The following is a 20,217-nucleotide window of genomic DNA, read 5'->3' as shown; positions in this document are numbered from 1 at the left end:
TCCGCTTATTGTACCCTACCCAAGTTAACTATCTTTTGTATTTAAAAGAAGGGTAAGTCCTTAAGATCAGCGACTACCGCTTCGATCGCCGCAATCTTTTGCATACTAACACAGGTTAACGTAATTTCACCAAAAAAAATAGTACCGATTGTCGCCGTAGCCGTTTACTCCCCCCCCCCCAAAAATTTGAAAAAAATAAAATTATAAAAAAACCTGACTGACAGTGCATTTATTCATTTTTTGGTGTTATTAGTTCGTAGGGTAGGGCAGTAGTCCAGGTACTACAATCTAGTATAAGCTCGTCTTATCTTATCAGTGATAAATGCGCGCGCCGCTTATTCTTTTGCCTGTAATGAAACCTGCGTTAGTTCTGTCTGAGTTTTTGTGTGTGTAAAGCAGTCATGGCATGATCTGGACTTGGACTTTGCAAGCTTGAGTTAATTTTTTTTCTAAAAGAGCAAGCATCGCGTGATCTGAGTTTTGAATAGACAAGCTAGGGTCTTTTTAGCGTGTGACAAGAACCATCGCACGCCATGTCAATAACTTCACTAATTATTCCTTGTCCATGTGGGTTTGTTTGTTTTACGTCTGGCGGTCAATCGAAGCCGTTCTATAGGTCACGTGATCCGCCCGGCCAATCGGAAACTTTCCTGTTTGTCACGTGACTACTGTCAACTCATCAAAACGACCACGGTCACCCATTGTTTTTAGTTTGATAGTCAAAAGTCTTGTTATTTATGTTTTGTATTGCCAACATTGTACTGCTGAAAAACTGGTTATTATATGTTAGCAATAATCAGGACTATTTTTTCGGTGAAATTACGTTAACCTGTGTTAGTATGCAAAAAATTACGGTGATTGGAGCGGTAGTCGCTGATCTTAATATTTACCAAAAGAAGTTACTTATAGAGCAAATTGTTTAGAATATAAAAATATGTGTACAGTTACAGAGTTGGTGCAGATGATTTAGTTATTTGTTCAAATTAATTACCATTGGTTGATTATATCGTTGGTTATAATAATTAAACATAGTTTGATAATTTTGGTATAAAAATGCTTATCATAATCTACCCGGGTACCTAAGATATTTACCTGAAATTAGCCTATGTTATCTGGTTCTTACATTGAACTTACCTTAAACTTATAATTCGAAGTACCGTTATCTTCAAGAGTTGATGAATTTATTATGTCTGAATTTATTACTAGATGTCGAGTCCAGATTTGTTACTAAATTTTGTGATTTTGATATAGAACTTTTAATTTGACTTATTTTACACCCTGCATCACTTACACCCTGCATTAAAATTTAACGAATAAAAAATTTGCCTTTTACTGACAAGTATTCACCAATCCAACTTGAATAAATGTCTATTAAACTTATATCGCAAAGAAAAATGTTTCCTTACGAAATTGTTGATTATAAATTGTCTTGAATTTGTTTGTTTACTTACTGTACTCTAGTTTCGTCTGATTTTATCTTTTTTTTCTTCTCCAGTTGTTAGCTCTATGCTAATAGGCTTCAGGAAATCCCATGCCGCCTCAACGTACTATTTGATTCTTGACGTAGGAGTCTTGTAGGGATCTAAGATAACTTCTCATAAGGGTCTATCAGGCTTCCTTGAATGAAAGACCTTATGCAGGTTACATTTATATTAGCAGTGTGCGTTATTTTGTTTTGAATAAATTTCTTAATTGAGCTCAAAAATTCAAGTGATTCTTTAAAAATATCCAAACCATTTGGTTGAAGAATTTTAGCTAAGTTTTGAAAATTCATCCCGTACTTATTCTTAATTAATTTTAAACCTTTGCTTCTAGCATGGTTTTATATGCAGGTCACGTAAAAATTTAGCTTCCAAAGTTTTTTCCAAGATTCTTTGGCGTGACCAAATCTTAATCTTAGAATGTTCATTATTTCCCATCTTTTTATTTTAATATTTTTTAACCATGTATATTTTGGCATCGTTTCAACAATCTCTTTATACCATTGGGCTTTATTTACTTCTATAAACAGATTGTTACATTTTTAGAAGTATAGTTGTTTTTTGTCTATGGTTATATGCTAACTGAGGGTACAAAAACATTATAATGCGACAAGTATTGAGAATATACTAAATTATTAGCCGCATCATGGGTTTTACATGTTACTAACAAATTTTTTCCTGAATTCTCTATGTGTTCAATGTCTTCATAATGATTCTTGATTATTCTACCTATTGTAAATGGGTTTAATTTACTTTTTCTTTGACTTGTATGATAATTTCAAAAGTTAATTGATTATAAAATTTGTAGTATCTCTTGATAAATGCCTTTTAAAGTTTGGTAAGATAATATTATCCTGATGCTCAAAAATGCTGCTAGCATCTATATCTCTTTTCCGTTTGTTTTCATTGTTTTCCAAAGTAGAACTATCCAAGTAATAATGATCGGGTAAAATAAAAGTACAATAATAGCGTGGGCAACTCTCTGCACCTCCATATTCTCCGTCTCGGCGGAGCTCAGAGCCAGACCCTCTGACATGTCGGATCAGGCCCAGTATACGGAAGAAAAAAAATCAGAAGTACAATAATAATCTACAGTAATACAAATTATAGGGGAAACTATAGCAAAGAGCACTAGTAGTAGTTACTTCACCAAAGTTCGAGTGGGAAAATCACTCGCCATTATTACCTAACCTCTCATTAAACGTCCAACTGAAAACAAGGCAAAATCCAAATAAACTCACAGTTTATCTCTCATTAACCGTTTGATTGTGAACTTCAAAGTTATAGTAGCGAATCACAATAATTAATACGAAAAACGAAACTAAGTTATCAAGATTAATTCAATTGACATGTGAAGTAAACGTGACAACAAATGGTTACATCGAAAGAGTTTGTTGAAATTTAAGGAATTTTATCTTATTCTTTTGTACTGTCTGACTTCATGCATTTGATTTTTTTAAACTTCGATGTTAAAATATCACTTTTTTCTCATTCTGTTTAGTAAGTTTAGTTCCCACTAATCCAAGCTAGTTACATAAGGAGTCTAACTCGAGTATGGACAATAAAGTACGATAGATTATGTATATAATAATACAACGCCCATCTTTGGCCTAAGAAAATCTTAGATTCAATAATGAACATTACATATAAAGTTCATTTAAAGTAGAAGGCCAAAGAGATTATCGAAAGAATCTAATTTTACTGTGAGATTTGAATTCGGACCTCAAGACATTTTCAAGCAATAATATGTTTCAATCAAATTATATATTTTAATAAGGTGTTGACAAAATAAAGCTAGCACATTTTCTAATGGGTGAAACCGATTATCGCCTTACAATAACATTGAATCAATAAAGTAAATTTAAAATACACTCATAAATTACCCGATATAGGACAAAAAGCTATGTTTTAAACGTCCACTCTAGTAATCCCAATGTTTTCGGATTGTAAACCGTTAAGGGTCATCGCCAGGGAGAAATTGTCTTTAATCCAATGCAGACGTGTGATAGGCGGGTCTTGGGGACTAAAGCCGAGGCTGGCTTTACGTTTCCGTAGTCAGGCCTGCAGTAATGTATGGAGCTGTTGTCTGGTGGCCAAAAACGGAGGCCAAGATGGTGGTAGCTTGTCTGGCGGGCATCTAAAGGATGGCTTGCCTTGCTATCACTGGGGCTTTTCCTAGTGCGCAGAGTCTAGCTCTAGACTGTTGTCTCAACCTCGCCCCCTGGACATTGTTATTAGGGCTATGGCCAGGAGGAGTGCCTACTGTCTTCAGCAAGCGGGATTCTGGTAGGGCTGCAACAGTGGTCACTGAGAGTTAGCATCCTGATTCAGGAGGATGTTCTGCACAGGATCTCTGTTGAGATGCTACAAAAGTTTTCATTTGACAAACCCTTTAGGATTGTGAAACCACTTAGGGACGACTGGTCGGAGAGAAGGAAACCCACCAGCGGAACTTGAATGGTTTACGGACGGCTCTAAAGCAAAAAAGCGGCACATGCCCTGGAATTGTGGAGGTACGACCATGCAGGGAGCTGGTGGTCCATATGGGTCCGTATCCTACAGTTTTTTCAGGCGGAGGTCGCAGCCATTTTGGAATGTGCTCGTGAGAATTTTCGTCTGCGATATAGGAACAATATTTTTACGGATAGTCAGGGAGCACTGATGCCGCTGGACCCTTGTGTGATCAAATTCAAACTTGTCTGGTATTGCTATCAAGTAGTTTCTTCCCTTGCCAGAATCAACAATGTAACTGTTTGTTGGGTTCCTGGTCATAAGGGGATCCCTGAGAATGAAAGAGCTGATGCCCTGGCCAACCGGGGCTCAGCGTCAAGGATGACAGGCCCTCAACCGTTATGCGGTGTTCCAAGGTGTGAATCCTTTGGGACTTTCTCGAAATGGGTTCGCACTGAACATGAGAGAAGGTGGAGGTTGCATCCGGGCAGTAGAATGAGCATAATGGTACTACAGTGGCCTTCCTTCAGAGTGGCGTCGGACCTTCTCTCACTTAATAGAACAATGTCTTCTACGGGTTATAGGTCTGATCACGGGACATGGTCACCTGAGGAAGCATCTTCACAGAGTTGGCATCTTTCAGAAGGATCTGATCTGTAGAATGTGTGATGAGCATGATGAAGCTGCCGAGCACTTGCTCTTTGATTGCCCTGCAATAGCAAGGGAGCGGTATGCCATCTTTGGTAGTTTGGACAAGGGTGGTGAATTTCCCCAGGAGGATCTGATAGGTTGTTTTCGGCGGTTTGTGGAATTGCTGAAATCATAGACTGTTAGGCCTCATGGTGTGCTTCCGGCGATGCGCAAAAGGCTCTTGAGGCTTGAGTGCATAGCAGTATGCCACTCCCTAAAATAATAAAAAGAAGAATCATTACAGGTTTATGAACTCGTATTTTGAGGGATGGTGCTCCCAATTAATTAAACCAAACATTATTTCATAATTTTTTATTTTTTTGGCACATTGTTGAGTGGGCCCACAATACCGTTTTTTTTAGATAACAATTAGTTATGAAGTTTCTATGAATTATATGGTTGAACCAAAGCACTTCACAGTAAATTTTACGAACTCCTCATCGACATAAAACATCTATATCGTGTTCAATCAAAACTACGGAACAACCAAAATGTGCTCCACAAGGTAGTGTTTGAATGTCAATCCTTGCTTTATTAGCAATGAATGTTGATGCTTTGTTGACTACCTGCTGTTCACGTCATTCAAAGTTAAGACGTAACACACAAATACTCGTATACTTATACTTGAACTTGTGTAAGTTGAAAGCTGGAACTTAAAAGTAAGTATAAACATGCCAATGTAACTTTAGTTGGTTTAAATCAAAGTGTATGTCTTAACTATTACTCCTCCCGTCTTGAAGATGAATTAATTTTAACATTTATTCGTAGAATCACAGTAACTTCGTGTTTGTAAAATTCTCTCAGTTCTTACGTTAATGTTATGTGATTCCCAGGATGAAATAATTAAAGTCAAATTTCTGTTCAATTCAGGTTTTATTCAGATACATATCAATTGTACCTTGTAGTTACTGTAATTAACACGGTTTATATTTCTTATAAACGACAAGAATCTGATCCTTGGCCTTGTTACATGTAAATGTACGAGAAAGGTATACGTGTCCATTAGCGGAAGCTAATCACAAAGTATAGTATACAATTGTGGAACTAGCCCTTGTCACTCGTTAGTCAAGCTTTAGACCATAATAATGTGCCTTTGAAAAAAAAGTTCAACGCAATGTAATGGCGTCTTGATCTGTAATGAAAAACTAAAGTGATATCCGACCAATTGATATGTTTGTGAACTTAACTAAATTTCGTCCAGATATTCCGTTATGTTGTTGGAATTTAATTAATTTTGTATAGGTATGTACTTAAGACACTCCTGTTCATGTGAGTTCTTGTGCTTGGTTTACTGTATTTAACTTTATCTGAATTAATTCCAACAGTAGGACTAAACTGTAATTCTTATTGTGTAGTGTAGTCTGTAACGACAGTAAATAGGCTAGTGACCTACTATATTTGATAAAGGTTGCGGACTTATTTCGCCGGTACTCAAATTACTTAATGATGTTAATTTCTGTATAGTATAGATACCTCTTCAAACCGCCTAGCCTACATTGACATTTTATTCAGTAACCTAGTCCTAAGCTAGTATTATAAACATTTATATTACTGCTAATACATAAGTGATACATTACATAGGCTAACCCAGAGGGTATCAGTGAGGATGGCTGGAGCTTCAGAAAAATATTTAAAATTATTAACACGTTCACGACGACGGCAATTTTTACGTGTTGTTACATACTGAGCATTCATATATAACACAAATCTTCAAAATTAGGCGTAAACGTTGTTTTCTATAAAACCATTCTATAATGCATAAATAATGCATTTTTAGGTTGAAAAACAATGATAGAATGTATATGAATAAGTTAAAACCAGTGTGTCACAACCGGTGGCACACGACGCCTATACATTGCCCTTCGCTTCAATGGGCGTCGTGTGTCACCGGTGACACACAGTTTTACTGAACCTAACCTACTCTATGCTACGATCAGCTGGCGGGTGGCGAGCCACATCAACTACTTTCCCGCGTTTTTACTTGTTGTTGTTCTCTTCCGCGCAATCATCAAGCTAACCTAGTCACTCGCTTGCGGCTTGCTCTGTTCTCTTACGTCTTCACGACAGCTTGTGTTCTGTTTATCACAATTAGCTCAGTGCTACTATTGTGGTGTTTTATATTGTGTATATTAGTAGTTATTGTGCAATTTGAATCTTAGCTTGGGAGATGGATGACAGTGACATTGAGAACGCTTTGGGACGATTTTGATATTAGTGAACTAAGTGATTTTGAGTACTCAGGAAGCGAATATGTACCTTCGTCTATCTGCTCTGACGACAGCAGGGCAGAATCTGTAGGTGATATGAGTGATGTGGAAGATAACCCGCTACCTGTAAGTAATCAACAGCTTGTAAACATTGACATTGTAGCTAATCCTCAGCCCCCCCACCAGATTGTAAATAATTTACATGCTGAAAATAATCTACAAAATGATCATCACCCCAATAATAGGCCTCAACGACAAACTGAGATTGTAAGAGTTTGGGGAGAATGCACAGAAACTGTTAGGCAGTTTCCATTTACTGAATAATCTGGCTTACAGCTCAATGTTGATGTTTCTGATCCTATGTTTGGTTTTTGAACAGTTTCTAAATAGCGATGTACTGGACCTTATTGTGACGGAAACAAACAAGTTTGCAGATCAGTTTTTGACCAATAACGATGTAAGCCGAAGGTCTATGATGCGTCACTGGCTTCCAGTTGACAGACACCAAATAAGGCAGTTCTTAGGTATTGTTATGATAATGGGTATGTGTCCTTTACCCCACATGAGATTATACAGGTCATGTAAAGATATTTTACAAAAAAGACCTGATCAAAAAATACAATGAACAGGGACAGGTTCGAGAGTATTTTAAAGTGCCTTCATTTTAACAACAATGATGTTGTGATACAGTTGAACCTAGGCTCTCTAAAATAAAGGAGCTAACCAATTTACTGAACACTTTGTTCAAAAAACATATATGTTCCTGGGGAAGAAGTCGTCATTGACGAGTCGATGGTGCCTTAGGAGGGGAAGACTGATCTTCCGCCAGTTATAACCCTCAAAAATCCCATAAATATGGAATAAAACTTTACAAAATATATGCACAACATCTGGCTACACACAAAAAGTCAAAGTATATGCAGGAAAAAGTGATGATACGGCCAACGTTGGTCATGCACAAAAAGTTGTGATACATTTGATGGAAGATTTGCTGAATAGTGGCCGTACCTTATTTTGCGATAATTTCTACAACACAGTGTTCCTCTTGCTGAACAATTACTAAGCAAGAAAAACCTATGTATGTGGAACACTGAGACAATATCGACGAGGTAATCCCCAAAGAGTTGTGTGCTGAAAAAATAAGGAAAGGGAATGTGCATGCGAAAGAGAATGAGTTTGGGGTTTAAAGTAATTAGTTGGAAAGACAAACGAAGAGTTCTGATGGTGAGCACTCGTCCAGAAGATGTCGATAACCTTATACCAACAGGAAGGCGCAACCGAAGAGGTGAGGAAGTACGGAAACCATCAGCTGTAGTACTTGCTTATAATGCTGCAAAGAAAGGTGTAGATTATTCTGACCAAATGTCTGCATACTACACGTCTCTAAGAAAAAAGTACAAAATGGTACAAGAAGGTAGCAATCGAGCTTCTGTTGGGTACATGTGTGGTCAACGCTTATGTAATATTCAACGAACATCGGCAGAAAAAAATAGAAATGTTACATTTTCAGAGAATCACTGGTAAAGTCACTTATAGCACCAGCCGCAAGCACCTCAGCAACCTGTTCGGAGGAGACCATCACAGAACCACAAAATTTTTTGCAGAGACCAGGACCAGCACGATCATCACGAAAACGATGCCTGCCGTGCTACGAGAAAAATGAGCAGTGAAAGGGGAGCAAAAGAAGCACGAAAAAAACTCTAAGCGGGTTGTAACTTATTGCAGTGGGTGCCCAAATGAACCTACCATGTGCCTTGAATGTTACAATGCGAAACATAATGTAATTTTATATATCAAACATAAAATGTTGGTAGTTGTTTTCTTCATAGTTTTGTCAACAGTGTGATTGGTTATTATACACATTTTTTATTAATACTACTGAGACTTTACGTACATTTTTACCTCCCAACCATAATCACTTTATATATGAGAAAACACCATGCTAACTTTTTATTTTAACCGTATTTATTAAAACAAACATTATTATGATAGGCGTTGAACATAAAACATGGCCTTAAACTCTGGCGTAAGTTAACAATTCATCATAACACCGTATTAGCGATAGTGCGTCACCCGTGCCACACTCCGCCTCAGTTGTAACCTATAGAGTGCGTCCACCGGTGACACACGCCGGCATTCTGATCGAAGCAGCGTGTGTCACCGGTGACGCACGTCGTCGTGAACGTGTTAATGTATTCTGTTCCTCCAGAACAAAATTAAATATGGTTATTATGGAGTACAAATAACATGGTTTTTAAGGGGAATATTCATAAGTAATATATTTTTTTAATATTTTTTTTCAATTTGTGTGCTTTGTCTAGATATCTGTGTACTTCAATGTTATCTGCGACCACGTCTGATAGTGTATCTCTTATCTGAGCGTTCCAGGGCTGAGGTACAGTGCTTCATTAGCTATCATGTACTGAAACCCAGATTGACTGCATGTGCTTTATTACATAATTATCAATAAATTTATATTATTTTAATCCAACAAGTATGTTTATCTGAGTATTTCATCGGCACGTTGCAAAGTTTGCGTTTTTACCGATCGAAATGGAAGTAACGGCCGGAGCCTCAAAATATGTTTTCGTGTTATTAACTTATTGGCTTCTGAACAAAACAATATAAGGTTTCACAAGGTGGAAATGAGAAATAACGAAGTTGTAGAACATTACTTTTCACGTGCGTAGCAATATTTCCGTGTAGTACATCCACGTTGGGCGTTTGTGACCTTGATTCAACCTCGTGGATGACGTCATCGGATGCGCCACCATCTTTGGAATCGTAAATTAAAAAACAATAGGTACTGAAAGTACTGGTATTTATTTACAATACCGTGACCATGAAAAATGGGACCTTTTTTTCATGGGTTGGGCATTTATAGCCAAGTATTATTATCACAGGTGCATATATAAACTGGGGGGAAAGTATATTATTGTATTATATTGATGCCTTTCGGGCATTATTGCGTTAAGGATGGAAAATAACCGACAAAATTTGGCGAACAACACTTGGAGGGTTAAGGATCAGGGGCATCACGTGATCTGGGATTCGACTTTTGCAAGCTTCGAGTTAATTTTTTTTCTAAAAGAGCAAGCAGTGCGCAGCACTGCGCAGCGGGCAAGGCATCGTTGAAAGGATTAACGTACTAGATTTCAGTAAAATTGCCAGATGGTACTGTCAAAAACAGAGTTTTCAGCGGATTTCAAAAAATCGTAACTCCTTTGATTTTCGTTGCCGACGAATTTTTTCTTCACTATTGTTTTCAGGAAAAAAAAATGAACATACCTTTCCATGGTCACGTTATTGTAAATTGATACCAAAGTACTGAGTAGAATTTTGATCGAAATGCTGCCCCACGCTAATGTGAACGAAAGAAAAACATCCCTCGAGATAGTACCTATCTTTAAAAAATCTTAAATTTCTGAGGGGCTGGTCAGAAATTTAAATTGAAAAGTAATGCAAAGAAATTTAGGTAAAGTGCAAAAAACTTAATAAATCATGTAAAAACCCAATAATAATATATAAATGGACAGTAATAGAGAACACTTAACATTAAAAGAAAGTAATCTTGTTTCGGTCAAAATGAAACTCCTAACATGCCCAAGAAAATAAACACATACAATTCGCTATGGTTCGTTGATCTAGTGGATGGTTGATCCATGATCGAGCAGTCACTCGATCCGAACTACAGTACACAATATCTTGAGAAGCACTGGACCACAGCTCCGGAGCGCTGAGGTAACAGACACGCTATCAGTCCCGGTCACAGATCACTTTGAGCCGACTTACTTTTTCCCTGGATCACTACTCACATGAACAGTTTGTTGGGTCGGGAGTTATTTCCTGATGTTTCTCAAACACGGTTACATAGAGCCTTTACCAAAAGACAAGGATACTCATAGCCATCTTACCAGCTCTAGCCAAAGTGCTTTTAACCCTCTAAGTGGCAAGCGCCGTCTGAGACGTATGATTCACGCCGCCGCGAAGTGGCAAGCGCTGTCACAGCCATCGCTTCACATTTAAGGCTGTTGCTCCGCAACCGTCCATTATTTTTAGGCCTAGTTTGAACTATCGTATTCTCCATGAAATTTCCTATACATATCATATAGTATAGTGTGTATTCATGTTACTAATGTTTGTTGGCTAAAATGAATCCAACGGTTTTCGTTTGACCTGGCGGCAGACGAGAGAACAGCTGTCTACTCGTCTCGTCACTGTTTTGTTTGGCGACTTTGCGTACGGTTATTGTCAGTATATTATATTGTTTATCGCGTTGTTTGTGTTACCGGTAAATGTTTAGGTTATTCGTTCGTCATGGAAAATGTTGGGGTACTTTGGGATTATACCGACCAACACCAGTATGAGGAACACAAACATATAAATTTATAGAAAGAAAAAAACATTATAGAACGAAAAAGCAACTCTTCAATTACAAACTTACAATGATTATTAATTGTTAATGGGTTTCCTGTGACGCCCAGAAAACAGCAATATCAAGGATGAGTGAGTTTAGTGGATTTCCGCCTTCAGCAGCAACTGCCGACTGCTACGCATATTTTAGATGTAGGCAACTAGTCATGATCTTGTAAAAAACGAATGGCCCCCTCTTCGCTCCTGGGTAAATCCTAAACTCTCATAGTGTCACCCATCACTGATCTATTACACACACAGTAAAACACGGAAGTACAACAAAGCGACGCACTCGACAGACACTTCGGCACAAAAGTACAAGAATGCGGTGCACCAGCTGAACGGGCGGCGAGAATCTGTAGTCACATTATCCCCTAGATCGCTCGACTTTGACCTCTGTCTGAGGATGGGGAGGGATTTGCGATAAGACAATTCCTGTTTTATATTTACGAAATATACTGTGCTATGACAAACTAAGCCACTACACTTATAGGCCCTACACTACTGGGAGGAAAAGACAAGCCCCTTCTAGTGACTCGGGAGTAAAAAAACCAGTTTATACATACTGTAGATTTAGTTTTTCCCATCTAACTTTTTTGTTCTTGTAAATAGAAAAAAAATGTATAAGAAGTAATTTGTTTAGAATAAAATTGTGTATATTCTGTGAATTTGACATTATTTTGTAGCTCCATTATTTTCAAAGTGACAGACATTAGAACTTAAAAATTATTTTTTCTAAACAATTTTTTTTACACATTTACAATGATATTAATCTGAAAATAATGGTAAGGCACCAAGTATTATATTTATCCTTATTCTATAGTTCATAAGGAAAACAAAAATATATAATGTTACTAGTTTATCACTTAGATAATATTTTCTAAAAATAAGTTTAACGATCACGGCAATTTACCCGAAAACGGCCTGCCACTGAGACCACAAATTGAATTGAATTGAATCATAATTTATTTCCAATTTTGGTACATGAAATAGTGTACAAACTAAAACTTAAACTCCTTAAAACATAAACAAAAGAGTAACAATGTAAAAAATTAAGCAGTAATTATAAGTTATTTAATAATATACAATCAAGGAATCTATTTATATAACTAGTTGTACATTCGTTAGTAGTAGCAGTTAATTTATTTTAAGAAGTTGAACTCATTAATAGAAAATATTAGTGACCTAGGAAATAAGCCTACATGGGCCTGTAGAAAGCCTGTGCGTAGGCTCGAGTTGCTGCCATGAAACCGTGGACGGATTGTAATTTGCTGTTTTTATTCAATATAAATCATGCGAACTACGTGGTGCGCTCATCGCGCGTGCCCACACACACACACACACACACACACACACTTCATGAAATATTGTACTAATGTCAATCTTAGCGAATAATTAAAAGTATTAAAATTTAGGATGGTGTATTTCCAGAATCAAGAAGAAACGACAGAGTATTAACTTATATACAGTAGTTGGTTGAGAGGATTAAAGTGAAGCAGTAAAGTTAAATATATAAATTATACTACGAGCTACCATGAATCCATTCATAATTGTCGGTAGTGGAGTAACAGGTTAGATAAGGAGGGGGGGGGGCAATGTTAGAAGTAGTTCCGTCTGTATTCAGCCGTAATAATTGATTCAGCCTCGTCAATACTGATAAGAGACAACCATTCATTTGAACGTTTTTTACACATAAATACCGATGGTGAATCAAAAAATGTGGGTGATCAGGAAAATATGGACAAAGATTTCTAAATAGAAGATGGGATATGTAGAAAGAGTTAGTTGATGATATGGATTTACTAATTTGCATTGGGACAACACCAATATTCCGTGCATATCGAGTATTATGAGAGTGTGAAGTTGTTGAGAAGATTGTTGTAAAGTTGTTATAAATATGGATGAGGATTGTTTTTATGAAAATTTTACGGATTAACAGAATAGCGGTTTCTTTGTATAAGGTATCAGTATGATATCTCCTACATTTTTTATACCCGGCCTTTAAAATTGCGTTCTGAACTACCTGCAGTGGCTGCAGAAGTGTTTTGTACGCTCCGCCCCAGGCTATTATTCCCGAATGAAAACAATGACTGGGCGTAGGCAAAATAGGCAAGTTTAATTTCCTTTTCATTTAAAATTTCCCTTAATTGTTTGAATGCAAATATGTATTTCCTTGTTCTTCTCTTCACATATTCAATATGACAAGACCATTTCAAACGCTTATCAAAGATAACGCCCAGATATTTATAAGACGAGACATTTTCAATACTTTCACAAGAGCAAAATACATTATTATAACTGCCACAACTGTGAACAACCAGTCCGTCCAGGGAATAGTCTGTAGACTCCCTGAGAGAAATGGGCATAAATTTAGTTTTCGAGGTGTTTAGTGAAAGAACATTTTGATCAAACCAATTCTTTAGGACCATAAGGTCATATAGTGCTTTTGAACGAGCATCAACCCAATCGTTGCCCTTAATTAAAATAAGGCTATCATCGGCAAATAAAACAGGTTTGCCGTTCAGATTTAATTTAGAAATATTGTTTATGTAAATCAAAAACAGAATTGGGCCCAACGTACTCCCCTGGACCACTCCGTAATCCACAGGAAGCGCATCACTCTCAGTCCCACAGATAGACAGGGTCTGTAGCCTATCCGTGAGGTAGCTTGTGAACCAAGAAAGCGCATTACCATTTACTCCAATATACTCTAATTTTAGAATCAACTTATTTCTATCGATGCTATCAAATGCTTTTCTTAGATCAAGAAATATTAGAATAAACACGTAAGTTGTTGGATATTGCGTCATTAATTTGCTTATTGACATCGAACAGAGCATCAGAAATGACCGCCACTTATAGGGTTAAAGATTTGGTTTTGGATCAGCTACTGCCCCATGGCCTGTGCAACAAGCAGCATTATTTTAGACATGGCGGGTCAACTCAGACTAATCTACTTTTGCTCCAGAACTAGATCCTATCAGACTTCAACAAGGGGAGGCAAACCTGGACTATGCTAAAGCGTTTGACCGTCTTATCCATCTTATTCTCACCACCAAGTTCAAGCAAAGTATGGGATCGTTGGGTTGCTATTGAGCTGGTTTGGAATGTACCTAGCGGAGCGATGTCTTACCACCAAGTTTGCATCCAATTCTCCACCATTTGTAGCAACCTCAGGTGTCCCCAAGGCTACCTAATGCAGGGTTTCTCAACCTTTTTGAACATCTTTGTGTCGGAAATTTTGATGACCCTTGACTATAAATTGCAATTGAGAGGTGGCAAGGTGTTCAATTACACTTGGGGGCCAATGGATGTTCTAGAAGTTCATTTTAAAGTACAGTTTTCCAATACACCTTACTTTGTCTCATGGACCACAAAAAACATCCAATTTTCTCTCTACTGTCTTAAAAAATAGCATTATTATTATACTTTCTGTGGAAAAGAATTTTGTAAAGGTTTATAAGCAACTTTCTCTGTATTTCTACCTTGAATAAGTTATATGTTGTTTTACAAGGTTTTTAAAATCCGTCCTGTGCATAATGCACATGGCGTAGTAAAAGGATGGATAAGTGCAGTTATACAAAGTGTAGATAGATCTTAAGATATTTATTCATCAAATTATAGTATGATAAGAATTACATTAGGTTAAATACAAATCTTAAATAAAAAATTAGAAAAAATATATTTTTGTGTAAAAGATGTTCTGTGTAACTAAGTTAGTATGGTATAGGCACTTTTCAAATAATGTTCATGTTTAAACATTGTTCTTTATAGTATGCCTGTTTAAGCTTTTGCAAAGACATCTATTTGGCAGAAAATTCATAAAACTTTCTCCTATTAATCTCTAAAATCAGACTTTGGGTGAAAAGAATGTTTATAAGATTTGATTAAAATCTGCCCGTGAAATGTCATTTTCATCTGAAATAACTTTTTCTGAAAACTGTCCATACAGTTCAAAACACAATGTTGAAACTTCTCAATTTTGTTTTACTTTACTCTCTGCAACACACAAATATCCATACTTTGTTTTATTCTTTCTTACACTCGAATCAAATCCTACAAAAACAAAAAAAATCTTCCTGGTTTTAGATTTTCAAGTGGAAAGTGTCTTTGTTTTTATTTCTTCACAATTAAGAACCTCATTAACGTCTTCTTACATCCATAGGGTTGTGGTGACAGGAATGTTCTCTTTCCCAATCAACCCTGTGTGCATCATATTGTAGCCCTAACTACTACTTACTGTCTTCAAGTATTGTAGGGTTTGATAGAAATGCTAAAACACTTAACGGAATAATTATGTAATGAAAATAATACATCATTGGTGCATATTACATCGAATGTATTACACCGTATTGCAAAGAATCTAAAGAAAATATGTTTTGACTAATTATAAATAATGGCAGTAATTGATTTCTAATTTGTTTGTTTCAGAATATAATCTACAATGTACAATGGCATCGGTTTTACCGACTGCACGAGGCTCAGGGACTAACGGCTATGTGCAGAGGAACTGGGCGGCCGTCCGCAAGACCAAGGATAAGGTGAATTACAAGACTGAGGAAGAGTTGGAGAAGTTGGATGCAGCAAACAATCGACAACCTAACAAAGAAATTCTCGACCATGAAAGGAAACGAAAAATTGAAATCAAATGTATAGAACTCGAAGAAATTCTGGAGGAGCAAGGGTGAGTAATTAATAAAAGAAATAATTTATGGTTATTTATATGGTGTATATATATATATATGGTCTCTAGTTATTTAAGTGTGATCGTAAACGTTTATAGAATTTCTCCTCTGCGGAAGAGAGCCTTTAGGATTTACAGGGACCTGAGATGGCGGGATAGTTTTAGAGAGCGATTCTCACGTTGAAAAAATCTAATTTATCACACTTTGCTCATCATTACTTTTTCTATTTCGGATCTCGCTTAAAATACCAGAAACAAGACAACATTTTATATAAAAAATTAAAAATTCTCTATGTGCACAAATGTAATGTTTCATTATTGTCCTAATTTTTGTTAACATAATTCCAGATAACATTAGATTAGTACTTTCAATGTGTTTAATGTAATGTGAGGGAGTATTTGTCTGGAAGTGTGTTCTCCATGAGCTCGTTAGGAAGGGGGGGGTCCAGTACGTCTTTTTAAAAGGAAACTGGGTTTTCTAAACATATGCCATCGTTCAGCGATAAAAAAATCAATGACACTATGTTTACAGATCTGCAATCGGACCTCTTAGGTAAATAACTAACCTAACACAAAATTACAAACTAGGTTAAAATAAACAAATCATACCAGAGCGTTGTGACACGCATGAGTCTGGAATCACAACCACTTAATAAAAACAAGACACAATACTATTAAAACAACGGTACTTTGGGATTATACCGACCACACCCAGACATGAATCGTTATTTCACATTTCGTTTCTACTGATTACTAGATTAGCGTAGAACAATATTTCGTCAATATAAAAACAGGAATTGTCTTATCGCAAACCCCTCCCCATCCTCAGACAGAGGTCAAAGTCGAGCGTCTAGTAGATAACGTGATTGCAGTCTCGCCGCCCGTTCAGCTGGTGCATCGCTTTGTTGTACTTCCGTGTTTTACCTCTACATTTCTCCCAAACACAAAAATTCAACAAAAACAATCATTTACCAAACTAAACTCTTTATTAAAAAAAACACTAAAAACTTGTTTTTATTCTTGATCACATTTCCGCCACCCAAAATGCGAGTGCCTCCGGCCATCAGCGCGGGCTTTGGCAGCACCTTCGGTGCTGCCCCGCGCTGATGTCGACGAAAGAAAAACATCCCTCGAGATAGTACCTATCAGTAAAATATCAAATTCTAGAGGGGCTAATCAGAAATATAAAATTGAATTGTAATGGAAAGGCAATTATGTACCGTGCAAAATCACGTGATGCCGCGCGGCCTGCCGTAATCAGGATTCTCGAGAAAGATAAGATAACAGCGACAACAATACCGATCACAATACCTGGAAATGCTTGTAAGTTTGTAATTTTGTAATTGAAGAGTTGTTTTTTCGTTCTATCATGTTTGTTTCTATAAATTTCTATTTTTGTGTTCTTCATACTAGTGTGGGTCGGTATAATCCCAAAGTACCAAAACAACTACATAATGCATGTCACAATAGGTCTGCAATCGCTGACCAACCATATAGAAGTAACTAGATGCCAATAGTAAATGGCAATTGTCCGGGCAGAAACAATAGTGGTAAAAAGGAGGGAACAAGAGTGGGCCTTTCTTTACTATTATTGGTTCCTTCTAGATGATTTTTTTGTTAACCATACTGTGATTCCACATTGGTTTTTGCAAATTTATTATCTGTTTGATATTATAGGTGTCCTTGTTAGTTTATTTTTCAGAATTGGCAAACAAAGCTGCCTAATTTTCTATTGATAGTTGACTGATCAGTTGTTCTGCAATTTAATGTATGAAGCCTCGATTAATTTTCATTTAAAGAAATAAAGTTCCTAATGTGTAATGTTGGCTTCATTCTAATTCATGCAATTGTCTTCGGTCCGATATTGATGTGTAGTTTTTACTTTTAGTTAGCCCCTTTCTCGTGTATTCTTTGTGTTCTTTTATCCCTGTGTATGTCTTTTTGTCTCACCTATGTGTTTCCTATTATACTACATTTTATACTGTAAACATAGTTTTTTGGAATCCTATGTGCTATTTTTCGGAGACTTTGTCTAAGAGTATTATGTGTTTAAACACGTTTTAATGTTGTATTTTCTACCTACTTTTCTAATTTTCTCCAATAATCCTTGTACATAAGGAATTGACTTAAATTTAAATTTACCACCTTAGTTTATCTTTTTTAGATAGTACTCAGTATTTTACTATTTTTATATTAATACTTTATTGTATGTTCAGCTAGGATGTAATGTTGTTATCTAAGCTACTTTTGGTTATAGTTTTTTCATGGTTTTATGTGAATACAAATGTTTTAATTTATACTGTGCGAATGAATTATTGATTGATAAAGGTTGGAATTTGTAAAAGAAGATTAAGTATGAAAATTTACCAGCCTTTACAGATCTCCAGATGGAAATTTTGGTTTTTCGACATTGGAAAAATAAATAATAGCTTTTGGTCTTATGGGTGATTATAATTTTAACCTGTTGATTAGTAGCGTCGCAGCATCTGCGGCGCAGTGCGCCAAGGTATGGGTTAGTAACGACGCAACTGTTACTGTTTGAACAGTTTTACTGGTTGGTTTCAACGCAGTACTTGCGACTTGTAAGGATATTGATTTCTAGACATCTAGCAGCTGTGGTAAGTACTACGGAACATCACTGGCCGAAGTAGTTCTCAGAATATCCGCTAGATCGTAGGAGCGTTCAGTTTTGTTTCGTTCTGTAACAAAGCCCTACAAGTGGCTTCGCGGGAACCAGTAGTTTACCTCTTGCCGTGACATTGAAACCCGTGTTAGAGGTTATGTTTTTTTTTCTCATGTGATTAGTTTGATTTATTACAAACCTAATTAGTTTTTGTTGCCAATGGCTGGCCGTAGCCATCTAAATGATAATGAAATACACGAGTTCTTTTTTGGATTCGGGTAGTGAAGACGAAGAATTGGATAGTGATTTATTTTCTAACAGTGTGAACGCGCGTCAAGTGTTAGCCTAGACGCAGATGTAGGCCTACCTACAAAATAAAATAATCAAAAATCCCAAAAATTAAAAAAGTTAAAAAAACTCACTTTTTTAAGCCATGCACACTAAAAAAAACTCACTAATCAACAGGTTAATAGTATGTGATAATAATATGTAATGTAACAAACATTAAAATACGTGACATTGCTCGATCTATTGAGAACATCCAGTCTATGTTGGTCTTTCATCAACACGGACGACAGCTTGAACCGCCACCCAACAATTGATATCGTCGTTATTGGTAATTGTCGAGCTTGGTGGTGTCCTTGATTGTACATATTAAGTCAATTACATTCCGCTGGGCTCTAACTAGTCAGAGCTGAGTCAAACTTCATCTCCCAAATCCCTTAGACAGTTGACGACCGAGCTTATAATGTATAGTAGGTAGCCTAATTAGAGTTAAATAGCCTAATGAGTATTTCTGTTTTGCAGGTACTCACGATCGGAGATCGACACAAAAGTGGCTGCCTACCGTCAAGTTCTGCTGGGAAACGACGGCAAGGTAGACCAGCTGCCGAGAGATGAGTTCGGCAGAGTTATGTGAGTAATTTTTTACTTCTGATATTAGGTTGTATTTAGATATCCTTACTAAATACGAGGGTCGTCCACAAAGTAACCTCCGTTTTGAAATAAAAAATAAACCAGTTGAGATACAAAAAGTTTATTATATAAATGTTAAAAACTACAGCTTTTCTCTACTTTTCTACATATTCACCATACAAATTCAAGCATTTATCATATCTTTTAACAGTTTTTGAAATTCCCGTCTTTAAAAAAATCTGCCGCCTGAGAACGTAGCCAAGTTTTTGTTCTTGGCACAGCGTTTTGAAGCTCTTCATCACTCGCAAACCTCTGAGATGCAAGCCACCGCTTCATGTACGGGAAAAGATAGAAATCACTGGGAGCCAGGTCCGGGCTGTAGGGGGGGTGGGTCAAAAACGTCCCATTTGAACTTTTCCAAAAGTTCTGTTGTTCTTTTGAGCTGTATGAAGACGGGTGTTGTCATGGACAAACACAACACCAGATGTCAGAAGACCATGACGCTATGTTTTGAATCGTCGTAGCCATTTTAAGGTTTCAGGAAAAATGATCCGAAAGTTCCGAGATTGGTGAAGCGACAGTTCTTGCGAATTTTCTCATCCACTTTGTTCACCAAGTCATCACTGACGAGAAGATGGCCTCCCACTCCGGTCTTCATTGTGAACGTTCGTTCTACCATTTTTAAAAAAACGAACCCATTGACGGACTACACCTTCACTCATAATGTTTTGGGCCATACACCGCACTCAATTC

The 20,217-nt window shown here is 36.8% G+C and overlaps 1 protein-coding gene across 1 annotated transcript; it reads left to right on the top strand.

Annotated features, from left to right (window-relative positions):
• The first annotated feature begins 5,737 nt into the window (after positions 1–5,737).
• On the top strand, positions 5,738–19,468 carry LOC124373922 (pre-mRNA-splicing factor CWC21-like). Its single transcript, XM_046832233.1, has 3 exons — positions 5,738–5,864; positions 15,674–15,926; positions 19,357–19,468. The coding sequence occupies exons 2-3, from the start codon at positions 15,694–15,696 to the stop codon at positions 19,466–19,468; spliced, it is 345 nt and encodes a 114-aa protein (XP_046688189.1). The 5' UTR covers positions 5,738–5,864; positions 15,674–15,693.
• The last annotated feature ends 749 nt before the right edge of the window (positions 19,469–20,217 follow it).

Source organism: Homalodisca vitripennis, unplaced genomic scaffold, assembly GCF_021130785.1.
Source record: "Homalodisca vitripennis isolate AUS2020 unplaced genomic scaffold, UT_GWSS_2.1 ScUCBcl_6654;HRSCAF=13959, whole genome shotgun sequence".
NCBI lineage: Eukaryota > Metazoa > Arthropoda > Insecta > Hemiptera > Cicadellidae > Homalodisca > Homalodisca vitripennis.
This window is presented reverse-complemented; position numbering and strand designations above follow the sequence as displayed.